This window comes from Bemisia tabaci, chromosome 5 (genome assembly GCF_918797505.1).
Source record: "Bemisia tabaci chromosome 5, PGI_BMITA_v3".
Classification (NCBI taxonomy): Eukaryota; Metazoa; Arthropoda; class Insecta; order Hemiptera; family Aleyrodidae; genus Bemisia; species Bemisia tabaci.
In genome coordinates this window covers 24,797,232-24,812,626 of record NC_092797.1, presented here as the reverse complement: position 1 = coordinate 24,812,626, position 15,395 = coordinate 24,797,232, and the positions used below count along the sequence as shown (strand labels likewise).

Sequence of the window (15,395 nt, the reverse complement as noted above, 5' to 3'; positions counted from 1 at the left end):
CAAGGCAACGTTTAGTGATAAAAGTTTTTCTAACCTCAAACTTGTATAGTTGTCAATAGAGCGAAAGTTTCAACGACAGCAAGTTGTAATGATAATTTTTTCAGTGTATTATGTTTTCATCCCATAATTGTGTTAGTTCACTGTGACAAGCTACCTATGATTGTTAATTTTTGTACAAGGAATGTAAACTTCCATCGCCCATGAGGGATTGACAAGAAAGTTCAACAGTTTATCTTGGAGATGTAAGTTGCACTCAATTCACTTGAAGAATTTACATTCCAAATTTATCATTATCTTATTAGTCCAACACTAAAATTGTGTCAAATATTACGACTTGATAACACTTTCTTGGCTGCTATTGATCCAATCTCAACACAGACAACATTAGTTGAGGAACAAACAAACTTTGCATTGTCACACACTCATTACTTAAAGTTAACATACCTTTGTGCCAAAGGGACTTAATCCAGCGCAACAAGAAATATTACTTATTAAAGTATAGATAAACGTCCTCGTTGTCCAATTAAAGGCGAATTCTCATAGTGAACTGCTTTGCCAAATTCATAACACAACTACACTGTGCTTAACGGTCAATATTGTTCTCTTCTCTTTGAACCGGACATTAAATTGCATGACTAAGTCTAAACAAATCTAGCTGAAGAGCGAAGGAGTTGAGTATATTGCTTGATTTTTATGTTCATGTTAAGCAGTCCATAATTTGGTCATAAGAGTTCAACTTTACTTTAAGTTGAAAATTAAGTATATAATTCAGACCATCTGAATGGAATCTTGCTGAACTGCAGAGGACTTAATTCATGAACAGCAATGTATTTGAATGTACGACTAGGTTTAGTTTATGAAATGGTAAGATTGCAAAGTATCGATGTTTCAAGAACGTGATTAGGTACTTTTGAATGGGTCTGTCGCATGCTAGAAATACAGCCAAATAAATATACTATTTACAGGTGAAATCGCAGGCAAATCACGTTGAGCACATTAAAAACGTCTGAAATCCACTCCTTAGTAAGCAATCTGTGTAGTTTGTAACATGGCTTTTCAAGTTTCCCTTGTCTCTTGGCAGTATTTCGCAGTCACTGTGAACCAGGTTTGCACAGGCAGAGAAATAAAAAAAAATTAGCCTGAGTAAACAAACAATCTCACTAACTTTATTTATTGTACATATGATTTTAATCGTTTTCAAGCATTTTTTTCCTATTTCTTTCTCTATTTTGCTAAAACAAAAGCTATGAATCAATTAAAATCTCACGCAAGCAGAGTTTATAACCCTTCGGAAGGTTGTTTGTTTCTTTAGGTTAGATCTCTCTCCGGGAAACCTGAGTTCTGACTGCCGGCCAGCAAGAAAAATTGCCCGCATGTACGGTAAATTTGATACAGCGAGTTACAAAGTACGTAGAATGCGCGCTGAAGAGTAGATTTCAGACTTTTCATGTTTCCAACGTGTTTTTGAGCGAATGTATCCTTGGAAAAAGTATTTTAGTGGCTGTATCTCGTGCGTGCAACAGACCCTTGAATAAAAACATTAAATCATATCATAATTAGCTGTTCAAGTGCTTGAACTGTTTCGAACTATAAATTTGTAAGTCTCGATTCCTGTTTTTCCATGTTGTCCTCTGCAAATAATAGATTGACTAGATTTTATTAATCCTGTAATGCACACGATTTTTTCAATGTATGTAGACAAATCCATTTCCTGAAAACAAAATTCCTATATCTTCATCTGTGTCCACAGAAAACAGTAAAACTTAGAATTAATCCCAAAATGAGCAATTCTGATAGATATCCGGGACCGATCCCAAAACGATGGTTGAAGTGTCCAAGGAAAGCAGGAGATGTGATTGCAGGGAAATTCTTGGCGTTTAAAACTCCTCTCGACTCAAGATATGATGATCAAGTTCCAGAAGAGTATCGCTTTCCTCCTCAGATGTTGTTTACTATAATGAAAAGTTACAAGGTAAGTAAAGAGATCCTATTCTTCTCCCACTGGAATTTTCTAATTTTCCATTCCTAATAACCAGTCCTACACGAGGAACACAGAATTTTAGTCAAATTTCAAAAGGTGAAAAATTCAAGATGGTGGACGTGGTCTGAAACAGTAGCGATTTTAGGAAGTTGGCCACTCTGTTTTTCCTCCATTTAAATCCGTAAAAAAGATCGATTTTAGGTGAGGCAAGCTACCTCACCTAGAATCGATTGTTTTACATGCATGTAAATTGAGGATAAACAGTGTTGCCCTCTTTCTGAAATTGCCACTGGTCTGAAAGATATCATGGGCCTTTTCAACCAGAAAAGGGGGCAATTTTGTCAAAGCTTGGTCATGAATTTCTTTTTTTAGGTTGGGGAAAGTCTGTGACTTTTGCTGAAATTATTCTCGGATTTTTTAGAAAATTTTGAGTAGTTGGGAAAAAGTCAGGAAACCTTGATGTTGGAATTCCTTTGCGACCTGGTAATGTTGTCAGATTCTCCTAGTTCAGGAGCTGTTCTTACAGCTGCAATTTGATCTTGCAAATGAATGCTCAATACATTTTTCCTAATTTTTATATTCCTTCCGAAAAACTTAAACAGTAGATATCCCAAAAAACTGGTATTGCTGATCATAGAATAACTACCCTTGAAATCTAGTAGCCGTCCTCATGTCTACAGGTCTTTTATTAATAGGCTGGAAGTATTCCTCTATCAATCTATCTTTCTCTTATTCAACAGAATAATTTTGTTTTCTTCAAGAAAATGAAATTTTAATGCTTTTCAGCAAATTCATTTTTGAATAATCAGAATGAAAAGGATATTAAGACTACTGAAAACCTTTTTCAAATAATATCTCATTATTTTTAGTTTCTACGGATCTTATAATTTTTTTTTGTTTCGTCAAAGATCTTAACAAGTCCAATGAATCATTTCAGATCCAATTAGGAATGTGGTTTGATTTGACGAACACCGATCGATTTTACAACAGTGCAGAGGTTGAACAGAATGATTGCCGATATTTGAAGATTCAATGTCAGGGTCACGGTGCAACACCTACTTTACAACAGACAAGAGTTTTTCTTGACATTGCAGAGAGTTACATTTCCAAATTCCCCTTGGCAAAGATAGGTAAATATCAAAAGTTTTTCTTTATTATCCTATGGAATTCAAGCGATGAAACTTCAAATTACAACTCTTGTTCTTAGTTGAACTTGACACCACTATTGATGAATCAAAAATTGTTTCCAGTAAAAAGTGTCGCCAAGAAAACCATAATATGCTCGAAAAACGCTAATTTCTCCAATCTTATCTGCCCATCTCAAGTGATGCATCTCTTGAGCTCAGAATTAATTTTGCAAATTTACAGAACATGCTGTTATGAGAGACCAATATAAATTCTCATTGCATTTCTCAGAAAGATGGAGTCTCATTGGAAAATTGGTTCAATTTAAACTCTAATCAGATATCAATTCCCCTGTACTTAGGAAAAATTTGATGCAAAGCCTTAAAATGTAGCAAAACTTCTGTGTTACATACTTTGAAAAGGCTCTGATGAATATGTCAATATTCTCTTTTATAAAAGGTAACATTACATGCACTTCAATTTTATAATCGTCTGATTGAATCAATATCACTTTCTTCCTTCTAGGTGTTCATTGTACACACGGCTTTAACAGAACTGGCTTTTTAATTTGCTCATTCTTGGTAGAGAAAATGGACTGGAGTATAGGTGCTGCACTCACAGCATTTGCGCAAGCTAGGTTTGTGTTTTATCGAATCATTACTTTTCATCGACAACTCTACAAGTAGCTTTTATTGAGTGAGTAAGAACTTCTGATCAAGATTTGGAATGCTAGCGCAAACCACACCATTCATTTATAAAAGGGCTCAAGTGCCAAAAACCCCAGTCTTAGTTTCTCCAATACATCATGACTTCGATACTTGCATTCGTTTTCTTTTTTTGGACCCTGTCATTTACACTAACTTGTGATAGAGGTTCTGCAATGTCAGTTATATTGAACAATCTTGCCCACTTTCTGTCCTGAGACGTCCTCTAGTTGTGCATCAATGTTTGAGGTCAGATCCTGTTTTCAATAAATATCACCTTTTTTTTGTTCATTGATTTGAATTGTGTAGCCCTTTTATTACATTACAAAAAAATCAGTTTTATTTCTTATTTTATTGGTCCTAATTGCTTTTAAAACTGTGATAATGCCAGACCATGATCATTTTGGATCTGGAGCTCTACATCAGGTCTTGGTTCTTCTCATTTTTTTGCGACAAGCACTGTACAGATGTAAATTCTTCAGAATACTTAAACCTACTAAGAGATTAAGCTTAAAAATTCATACAGAAACTAATGTAAAAAGAAGTTAACTTAAGTTATACAAGAGAAATAAATGAAAATAAGCAAAATTTTAGTATGTATTCATGTATGATGTATGGTATAGATGTATTAAAAAGGAACAAAATAGGGACTTAAGTGAATTTAACTCCTTAAATTAACGCAGAAGGTGAAAGAATAAACACTGGTCATTTTTTCTATTCTGGTGGATCATCGTCATTCTTAAGGGACGGTTTCTGTCAACCTTCCAAGAAGCAGTTGTGAAAAGTAATTCTGGTCCTTTGTGTTTGAAAGTACAATCATATACCACCTTCCTATCTCAATTTTCGTATTATTTGTATTTTATATTTTTACCATTACTTTTTATGATCAATTTCAAGCATTCGTATTTCATAGAGAATAAACTTGAACTAACTTGAAACTTGTTTTACTCTGTTAGGCCACCCGGAATTTACAAAGGTGACTACATTAGAGAACTATACAATAGATATGATGATGTTGCTGATGCTCCTTTGCCTCCTGAGCTACCCTCTTGGCACACTGGTAAACATTTATTTATCTATTACAGCTTCTTATAATGGCTATTATTATTGTCTACGTTAAAACTTTTTTCCTCAATTTCCTACTTTTCATACCTTCCGCATGTTAAATTTTTACATCTTATTCTTTGTGTATGTAGATTATCTGCTAAGCCAGCTCCTCTCTCCTTTGTAATGGCTCTTGGAAATACTATAAAAGATGGCTGTGTCTGAAATCAAATTCTTGCCAACGAATAACCATGGCAACTCATTAGAATACGGCTCTAGAGAGAAAGCCCCACAGCACTGTACACATGCGGGCGCTACCAGTATGAATCTTCAAGCACGGGAAAATAATGACCGTGTAACTAAAATGCTGTACAGACTGCAAATAAGAGTCTGCTAGTGAACGAAACCATCAAATTTTTTTACTGTCGTGATTTGATAACTATGAATAAATTGCGGAAACAATCAAGAGATCTTTGCAAAAGTGCTGCAATTCTTCCCTAAAAAAAGAAAAAATAGAGATAAAAAGTTATAATGAAAGGGACTTTAAAAATAGGAGGGTCAATTTGAGAAATTAAATGACTAGGAACTTTTTGGAGCCTTAAACTGGGCAGACCAGTTTAAAGTTAACAAGTCTCAATGTATCTGTAAACTCCGCAATTAAACTGAGAACTCACAGAATGTAAAAAAAGAATGATTATTTGTATCCTTTTTCAGAAGAGGAGGATGATTCTATATCGTTTCAAGGCAACAATTCTGGAAGAAGAGAGTGAGTCAGCAATTTTATTCCTGCATTTCTATTCTCTTTCATATTATTTTGTCATTGGTCGTTTAGAGGAAGCACCTAAGTTAGGCAACGTTGGCTGTTCTTATACTGTTCCTTAGCCACTCGTCTATAATCACAATTCTTTTCAAATCTTTTTTTTTAAATATACTATCCCTAATGCCGAATGTTGTGATATGAAAATTTGTCGTTCTTTATGGGCTACATAAAATCAGAATTTCCATTTCGGGCTGGTTCTCACAAACGATAATGTTTTGATAATGTCAGTAACTGGTCACACTTATTGCGGTATCCGTTCATCGCCTGTGGGACTACCGTCCCTGCCTCCCTGAACATGGTTGATTTGGGGAGGCACAGACAAAAACTGTTCAGGTGAGTAGGTGACAAGCTAGGCCCCTTACTTTGGGTCTAATTTCAAAGCTTTTACAGTGTGAAAGTAATTTCAGCTGAATCATCATGTCCGTTACAGTTTTCTCTCGGTTTTGTTCAAGATTAATTTTCAAATTATAAATTCCTGCAGCATGAATTCCTTTACAATAATAAACTTGATAGCTGACTGTTTCATAATTTGTTTGATGGAACAATTTTGAGATTTTAGCCATTGTAATCCATTTCATGATTCCTTATCACTGTACAGAAAAAATCCCAAGATCTAGAATCTGTTACAAAAAAATTTACCTTTTTAACGCCTCTAAAACAAAACATCGTGAAAAAAACTTCAGTTGAGAATTCAGCTCTTTTAATTTATGTATTTTTTGTGTTTGTTTTTTCCACCCAGGGAGAACAATTATCGCCGAAAAGAAAAGAACAAAAAGGATCCAGAATTTATGGAAGGTGTAGGAGGTGTGACGCCTATCACAGAACAACCACTCCTGAATAAAATTCAGCGTAGGATTCAAGAGCTTTGTGAATGGAACAGTTGAGTCTCCATTATTTTTATTACCTAATTTCTTATTTTTAAAACCTCCCTTTCACTGGTAAAACCTTATCCTACCCTCGGAAGTTTCAAGTGAAACCTTTTAAATTTGTAAAGGTATACGCTCATATGGAAAGTCTACAAAAAGTAGTCAGAATTTATTCATAAAATACAAAAAAAAATCTGCTTCATAGGCGTGTAGGAACATGTTGACCATGCGCCCAGCAGGTATTTGGTCATGTGCGAAAAAACAGAGTGAAGCACTCTATTGTCAAGGACTCGAGGGAAGTAATGTCTCTGGTAATACCAAACTCTCAAAGTGACTGTGTGTCTGAAATATCACAAAACGGTGTCTTGAAAGTGGTAAATTGGCTTGCCGTCGCATTAAAATCAAGTGGTTTTTTTTCGCAAAATTTTGGAATTTTCTAAGCATGAGCAAGAATAATTTTTTTTTTGGAGGGTGGGGGGAATGTATGTAGATTGTATCATTGGCAAAGAATTAAGCCATAATTACATAAGGTGCTGTGCTCTCTTCTCATGAGGAGTTTATTTAACTTATCTTAATTTTCAATGAAATTTTAAACATGAATGTCAGGCTGCTAAGCGAAACTTGTTCAAAACTTAACCTCACACTTAATTGTACGTGCCATGATTTCTTGTTCTTCGCTTTTTTCCGTTAATTGCAATCCACTAATGTTTTTAATGTGTATTTTCTCTATTTCTTAGTTCTGGGTTCCCGGGCTGTCAGCCTGTCTCAATGGATCTTAAGAATATCGAAAAACTCCATGAAAAACCTTACAAAGTATCCTGGAAAGCTGATGGGACTAGGTATAGTTAGATTTTTCCTAATCAAACAATACTATGTCACGTGGTGGGTAGGTTTAACTAGGATCACAGCTGTTGTTTGAATCCTTCATTTTCATAGAGGCACCTCAGAATGCTGAGTGGCATAATGTGCCTGCTAACAAACTATTTTACTGAGCCTTAATCCCCTGGTTGACGGTGCTGATTGCAGCATACCTGACACCCGACACCCTCATTAGAAATTTGTCCGCATCAATTAATTTTGTCTTGCGAGGCTTTTTCGGCGAGGTGTGGAGAGAGGGGAACTTTTAATATGCTACTTTTTACCATCTAAAGGGTTTGGTCTCACATCGCATACCAGGGTGTGGCTTATTTCATTAAATGAAAATAAGAATTTCAAAATTAATAAGGCATCTTGGCAAGATGCTCTGATCCATATAAGAACCAACATTGTAGAACGACATCAGAGGACAGCATTCTAATTATTTTGTGCTAGAAAAATCAGTCTATTTCAAACCTTCATTCTTCTAAACAATTGACGGACAATCCACTCAAGTTTTCTTCTTTCAGCTTTGTATTTTTAAGCCTTGACTTTAAAAATGGCAACAATTTTTTCCTACCATGTCCGAATTTTTTGTTAATCTTACGATCTCCCCCTCAAAAATTCTACTCTCCAGGGAAAAATCGGTTTTTCATTAAACTTGTATAGATTCAGTAGTCAAAAATACTGAGCAGAAATTCTATAGCACACCTGAGAATTCCTCGGACTCTCCCTGATAGCAAAGTTTCTTTAATCGATCAAGTAGATTGGTCCATTAACCCTAGATAAATCTTATACACTCAATTTTTGTTTAAAAGGAAGAGTAATTTTTTTAAACCATCCTTGTGGAGCTTTTTTCCACATACTTAGTACTTTTAAAACCAAACTTGACCTCGATTATTTTTGTTCGCTTCTTACTTTTTCAGGAAGTTGAATCATTCAAAAAACGGTTGGAAAAAAGTTTGAGGGTCTTTCGGAGCCTCTAAATGTTGAGCAAATGCAAAACCGGTCTACAGCATTTTCTCTTACATATATTAAAATGTTTTGGAAGAGTTTTTTGTTAATTTTGAAGTATATCAGTTTAGTTTCTCTAATTAAGTCACACCCCAGAGTCTCACCAAAGATATTCTTATTTAAGGTTTAAATTTTAGACTAAGAATTTTTTCACCTCTGAGTTTAATTTTCATGTTGACTCAGAGTTTCTTTTGAAAATGTCCTCATAATTATTACTTATTCTTGAAGTGTGGTTTTCTTTTCTTTTAGGTACATGATGCTCATTGATGGTCCAGACCATATATTTTTTGCTGATCGTGATAATAGTATATTTCAAGTGCATGGCGTCCAATTTTTCCATCGAAAAGAACCAGATAGACATCTAAGTTCAACTCTTCTGGATGGTGTAAGCAGACCTAAAATTTCAGTACGCCCAGGGTTAACAACATAAACATCAGACAGCAATCAGTTTACAGTCAATAAAAAAAAAAATTTATGTTTGGTTTTAAAAATAAGAAATGAAAGCGTCCTAAAAATATATTTTAAAAACCATTGCATAAAGCAGGAAGGTTCAATTTGAAAACAATTCCTTAATCATAATTTAATTATCAAGTCGCAAGGAGATAAACCTGCGTTTTTTCAATAATACTTGCCTCGGTGGTTTGCATCTTTTATATGGGCTTTTCCATGTTGTATTCTATTCTTATTTTTGTTGTATAATATCTTTCATTTATTTCTCAGGAAATGGTCATTGACAAAGTAGGCGGACAGTCTATACCAAGATATCTCATTTATGACATAATTCGCTATGATAATGAAAAAGTAGGGCAAACTCCTTTCTCTCTCAGGCTTTTTTGTATTGAGGTAAGTGATCATTTTAGCATCTAGTAACATTGAATTCTTCAATCTCTTAGTATAATTTGATCTTTCCTGTTTAATGAACTCTCACTAAAAGAATTGAGGAGTCAAAAGAATTTAATGAGGCAGTCATAATGATGTGATAGATTAGTGGTCCCAACAGCTAGTAGTTGTCAATGTACTCTCCTGCAGCGCACCTGAGCCCCTAATTAAAGTGAATTTCTGATTGACTGTACGAAAGTACAGAATCATTCATCTGTAAAGTGATTTTTATTTCCTCTTAATGTATCGTGAGAACGGTCTCTAAATATCAACTTTTCATTCGCTTACGCAGTCAGTCAAAAAGATTTATGAAAATTAGGGAAAAATGACAAGCTGTGGCTTTGTCATTACACAACAGGTTATATTTAATCCAGAGCTGTGAAAAAATAATTTTTTAAATAATGCTTAGCCAAAATATGCCATCAGTTGCAGTGGATCTGTGTACTAAAAAAGAAAAGCAAATGAGAACTTCAGCAAAATGCATTCAATATATTCCTGTTTGGTTGCCACCTGCCCAGTGGAAATTCGTTTGAAGGGTGTAGCTTTTTTTATTGCAACTAGTAATTTTTTTTTGCTAATTTTCGATAATTGCTAATCTTATTTTGATCCTTGATTTTTTCCTCTCTAGAAAGAAATAATTGGACCTTATATTAAAGCTAAAGAGGAAGGTCGCATCAAAGTTGAAAATGAACCCTTTCGTATGAGAGCTAAAGCATTTTTCGATCTTCATGACACCGCCAGCTTATTAGGTTCCAAGTTCCAAAGTCAGCTTTCGCATGAACCTGATGGTCTGATATTCCAGCCCAAAAGAGATGTAAGTTTTATTCTAATTCTACAAGCATAATAACATGAAATTGAGGAAAATAATGTGAACGGTTTAAAAATCCTTATAAGCACTCCTAAGGCATATTTCGAGTGTGGTTACCAGCACCATCAACACCCTTCAGAGTGTGTCGTCTCGCACAGTAAGACCTCAAATTATCGGATCGTGATTTAACGGATTCAGCGATTTAACAGATTCTGCGATTTAACGGATTCGGCCTCTGGTCCCGTGAAATCCAATAAATCGAGGTCTTACTGTATTTTGTTTGCCTCATGCCATCAGAAAGAGGCAGGGCATCTTTCATACCATCTGCGTGTAATACAATTGTATTTAATGAACTTTTGTTCAGAATAAATTAATCAAGCCAATAAAGATTGATTAATGTTTGTTATGGTTACCATACGGTACTACGCGATGGCCTTTTTTGTTGTTGAGTGATGACAATCATTTCCATCACTCTCCAAAACCTGATGGCAAGGTGATAGTTCAAAAATATTTGAAAGTGCACATGCATTGAACCGTAAAGTCTGCCTTGTTAATTTCAAAATTTATATTCTAATTTATATAAAAATAAAAATGCAACTTCTCTTCGCCTGACAGAAGCTGAGGTATGATTTCTTGGATGTTATGAATAGTCATGCCCATTGAAGGGTTGCTTTGCTCCTCTCCTGGAGAGACGCTATATGAAGAACCAAACGTTAATCTCCTGTTTGTCAATTTCTCAGGCTAGTCTAGTAAGTCTAGGCACGACCATCAGTCAGACATCTTAAACATCTCTTTGGTGGCACTGATGATGACAAAAAAATAAATTTTTTGTTAAGAGGAAAGTCCAGTGCGTCAATTTGGAAGTTGCTATCTTTATTCACTCAGTTATTCTTCAGTCATGTAGTAGTAAGTAGTAAGTAAGGGCCGGGCTGACCGGCGAGGCGCCCGCAAGGGGTCAAGGCAACTAGCAACTGCTGTCACGCACCCTGAAGCTGGACCGTGCTCCTTAACTTTGCCCTATTGACACACTATGTATCCTCTATATTCCCGCAAAGCTCAGCAGCCGTCTGATAGCCAACGATAGGTCTTATCAAAGACTGTGGCAGATGCTGCAGAGCACGGATTTTCGGACCACGGCCATGCCTCCACCGAGTCGGACCATGTTGTTGCAATCTCCACTGATAGGTAGCGCTGGCAGTCGCACACACTACGAGTGATCACCGATTTTTTCACAACCCAGTCGAACAGTGCAGACGGATTACTTACTTGGTGACTATGTCCCTCCCGCACCCTGTTACCTGGAAGGTCAGTTTATTGGAGTGGCATAGTCATCCACGATCACAATGGCTAATGTTTGAGTGTCCTCAAATATCAGTTACCTCCGGGGATTGAACCCGTGACCTCAGTGTTGGTTGCGAACTGCCCAGACCACTACACCACTGAGGCTGACTTCTTCAGTCATGTGTCCACTGAAGAAATGACTGGCAGGCCTTATAGCTCCTTATTTAACATTAATTTCAGTCGAAAATTTATTTCAAAACTTTGGAAACCATTGCTTTTCTCTTGTTTTCCCCATTTATATTTGATAGTTTCAGTTGGAATTGAAAGTATGTAGAAATGAGCATTATTCCTATTTACTTTTTTTATTATTTTTCAGCCGTATGTTTGCGGTCAATGCAAGGAAGTTCTGAAATGGAAACCTGACTCTCATAACTCAATAGATTTTAGGTTGAAAATAGAATTAGTGAATCAACCAGGGTAAGAGGTCCAATTATTTTTGATTATTTTAATCATCTCTTGTCCAAACTATCCTTCTATTTTCGTCACTCGAGTGTATTGTTTGCTCTGGAATATTAGCAAAAAAAGCAATTGCCAAAAGCTGAAGAAATCGGTTCGTTCATATCTATTTCATTCTTGTGTTTTGAGCACATGTATTTCTTTCAATAGAAAATGGTGACTGGATATTTTTCACTGAAATTTCCCATTTACATTTCCCTCAGCCTTTCCTCTGAAAGTGCTTGTAAAAAATTAGTGTAAGTACTTAGTGTATTTAATGTTAAAGGTAAATAGTCGAAGACCCTTAAGGTTCATTTATGTTATGTATTTATATTAGAAATACATAAAAAAAAAGATCCCTTGGGAATTTAGGGCATGGTACTTGAAGGACCTTTTCTTGAGTGTCTGCTCTTTAATGTATGGTGATCTGGGGGCATTGCTTAAGATTATCTTTACCTGTTTCAAGGTTGCCACAGTTTAGGAATACCAAGTAATATCAGGAAATTTTAAAAATCAGACAAATCTGGAAATGTTAGGGAAAAATTGTCCAGTCACCTTGATTTTCTTTCTAGAATGAGTTTGCCGTTTTGAACAACGGATTTTGCGTAAAAACTATTTCAAATTATGTCTTTTTAACCATCTGGCATATCCTCAATTGTCAAGAATTGCACCAAAATGTGACAGGGAAGTTAGGGAAAGGTCAGGGAATTTCATTTTCTAAATTCTGCGGTAATCCAGAATGTGTCAGGCTGAAGTGAGAGGAATTGATCGGGAATCCCTCTTTTTTTTTTGCTGACTCATATTTTTCGGCGACAGAAAGTGCAATTCATCTCCTTTTACTTCTGCCCAAAGGATTCAGAAGTGCAGCAAGTTTCTGTTTTTACAGTTGAGATTAGATGGATGTAAGTAAAGCTCGTCTTTCGGGAGGCTGTGTAGGATTCAGACAATTATATTGTGAAGAGAAGAGAGAGAATCGGTTCAGATTCTTTTTGTTGTGAAAGTTGATTGATTTACAAAGATGTTGAGCAGTTGGTTTGTTCCTTTATCGTTTTCCCCATACCATCTTCTGCGTGATTTCTGTTATTGTTATCAAGACCATCTAGTTTCCCCCAATTCAGTAATTCCCTTTTTTTTACGTTTACTTTATTTTGAAATTCTCTATCACTTATTTTAGGATTATTTAAAATATTTTGGAGCTGTACTTTTGCCTTTTTCTCCTTTATTCCTTCTTTCCTTTTTAGACTAAAATCAAGAGGTTCAACTTAGAGCTATCTCAATAGGTTTGGTCCATCAGCTTTTATTATTTTCTCTCTGCCAGCACTTTCATTTTTTCTCTTTCATTGCCAGGAGAGAGAGGTATAGTTTGGCCGCTATTTTGGCTGGTCTGACCAGTCAGCCCTCCCCCCCCCCTCATTAGCCTCTTCTTTCTCTCGTCCTTTTTTTTAGTATTTTTTATCAGTGGGTATTCCATCTTTGTCGCCAAAAATTGTCATGTAATGTAAAAAATATCGGTAAAAATTATGGGCATTGAAAGAAAACAAAGCAATAATTTGCAAAATCATTACAATAGTTTGAAAAATAGAGGTGTTCCTTCAGCTCACCAGTCAATGTGTGTCTCCTTAATTCCTCCTGAATTGCAACTACAAATGTAGTCGGTCGAATTTACATTCCATTTTTCCTATAAGATCTGTCTTTTTTTAAGAGTTTGTAAGAGATGCTCTGTTGTTTTTATTTTAGCATGCTTCCTGAAAAAGTTGGCAAACTGTACGTGGGCAAAGACGTGCTTTTCGATACAATGAAAGTCTCAAAAGCAATGAGGGATTTAAATAATAAAATTATTGAATGCAAGTACGACAAAACAAGAAATACTTGGGTCTTCATGAGAGAAAGAACAGACAAGTCGTTTCCTAATAGTTTTAATACAGCCATTGGTAAGTACGAGTACCTTTTTGCATTTGATTTTTAACTTAGGATGTAATGATAGGAATACTGTATGTTTATGAAAATAATCCACTTTTGCGTATTATACATACTCCAAACTGAAAATATGGTTATTCAAGCACACCAATCTTTATTAATTTGTGGGTCTTGGTTAAATTTTGGCAAAATGCTCCCCCGGTGAAAGTTAAAACTTGTCTCTTTTTTTTTATCCTTAGTTAGCCATGCCATCTTCCTCATGGAAATAGGTCATTTTTTGGGATGATAGTTGTTGGGTCCGCGAGTAGGGTCCTAGTTTGGTTCATAGCGTTGGAGCATATCGCTACTCTTTGGCGTGAGAGGACTCCCCACGCGGACTGTGAGAGAGTCGTTGAGATATTTTTCCTTGAAGGGCTTGGTTCATAGTTGGGCCACCAGTGCAAGTGGCCCATAAAAGGGAATTACTAAATTCCCAGTTGTCATATTTGGCACTAAGGAAGTCTTTTTCTGATGTTTATGAAATCACATGTTGCACAACAGTTAAGTTACATGAAAAAGTCCCTTAATCTTATTTGAAGTACTCTTTAATTATAATCTGTAATGAATCACCTCAAAAAATAAATAAATAAATAAATAAAATTATGCTGTCCACAAACTTATCTTTAGCTTTCTCCCTTTTCTTTTTCTGTAACTTTACCATTGCAAAGGCTTCTCACAGTCTAAATTAATATTTATCATAAGCACTGCTGTGAACTTATAAAATATGGCTGATTTTTTCATTTTCCATTTTTTTTTTTTAATACATGCAGAGTTTGTTTCTTTTTTGATGAAATTTCTACCTGACACCTTTCACATTCTTCCTTCCTTTTTTTCAGCTGTGGCAGCTTCCATTAAAGATCCTGTAACAAAAGAATTTTTAATCAACTTTGTAGAACAACGTCGATGGATGTGCGATGATCCCCTCAAATTGTCTTCATCTAAAGAGGATGCAGAAATGATGCCTCCCCCTAAAATGCGTCGACTGAATTAACAATACTCCTTAACAAGTCATAATAAATCTTGGCTTAATTTACTTAGTTAATTGTTTCGTCTGGTTCAAAACTACACTTCAGATACTTTTTTCCTTGTTTATAGTGCTCCCCCTCCCCTTTTCTTTTTTAATTCTTCCCCTGTGAAATGTGAATCAGTATTTTCGTGGATCTATGGATTATGTATCTCATCTCTAAAATTTATCAAGCATAAATGAAAGCGGTGATTTTCATTGATTACTTCTTATCATTTTTATTTAAGAATGCTGTAAATTCTATTTTTAGAAACATGGGAATTGTCAGAGGAATTATTTTACTTTTCTCAAAAATGAATAGATAAATTTGAAATGATTAATCCTTGAGCACCCTGCCTGAAAATAAATATTATATTTTGTTTTAACATTTGAGTCTTCTTGGAAAATTTTCCTCACACTGCTAGTACCTTTGTGATCTCAGAAGTGGATTTAAGGGAAGATCACATGCGTCGTAGCCCATGTTGGCAAAGGGGGTAGCAAATCAAGGAATTGTGGCGGCAGATTGCAGAAGTGATCATTTTTTTTGCTTTCTAAGGCTTTCAA

At 35.4% G+C, this 15,395-nt stretch overlaps 1 protein-coding gene across 1 annotated transcript; it reads left to right on the top strand.

The window, feature by feature from the left end:
• Window positions 1–24: 24 nt before the first annotated feature.
• On the top strand, window positions 25–14,870 carry mRNA-cap (RNA guanylyltransferase and 5'-phosphatase mRNA capping enzyme). The gene is made up of 14 exons (XM_072300456.1): window positions 25–242; window positions 1,751–1,972; window positions 2,919–3,111; window positions 3,632–3,743; window positions 4,767–4,870; window positions 5,569–5,620; window positions 6,414–6,551; window positions 7,275–7,379; window positions 8,659–8,794; window positions 9,130–9,252; window positions 9,917–10,102; window positions 11,754–11,854; window positions 13,610–13,803; window positions 14,665–14,870. Exons 2-14 carry the CDS (start codon window positions 1,781–1,783, stop codon window positions 14,817–14,819), a joined length of 1,791 nt encoding a protein of 596 aa, XP_072156557.1. The 5' UTR covers window positions 25–242; window positions 1,751–1,780; the 3' UTR covers window positions 14,820–14,870.
• The last annotated feature ends 525 nt before the right edge of the window (window positions 14,871–15,395 follow it).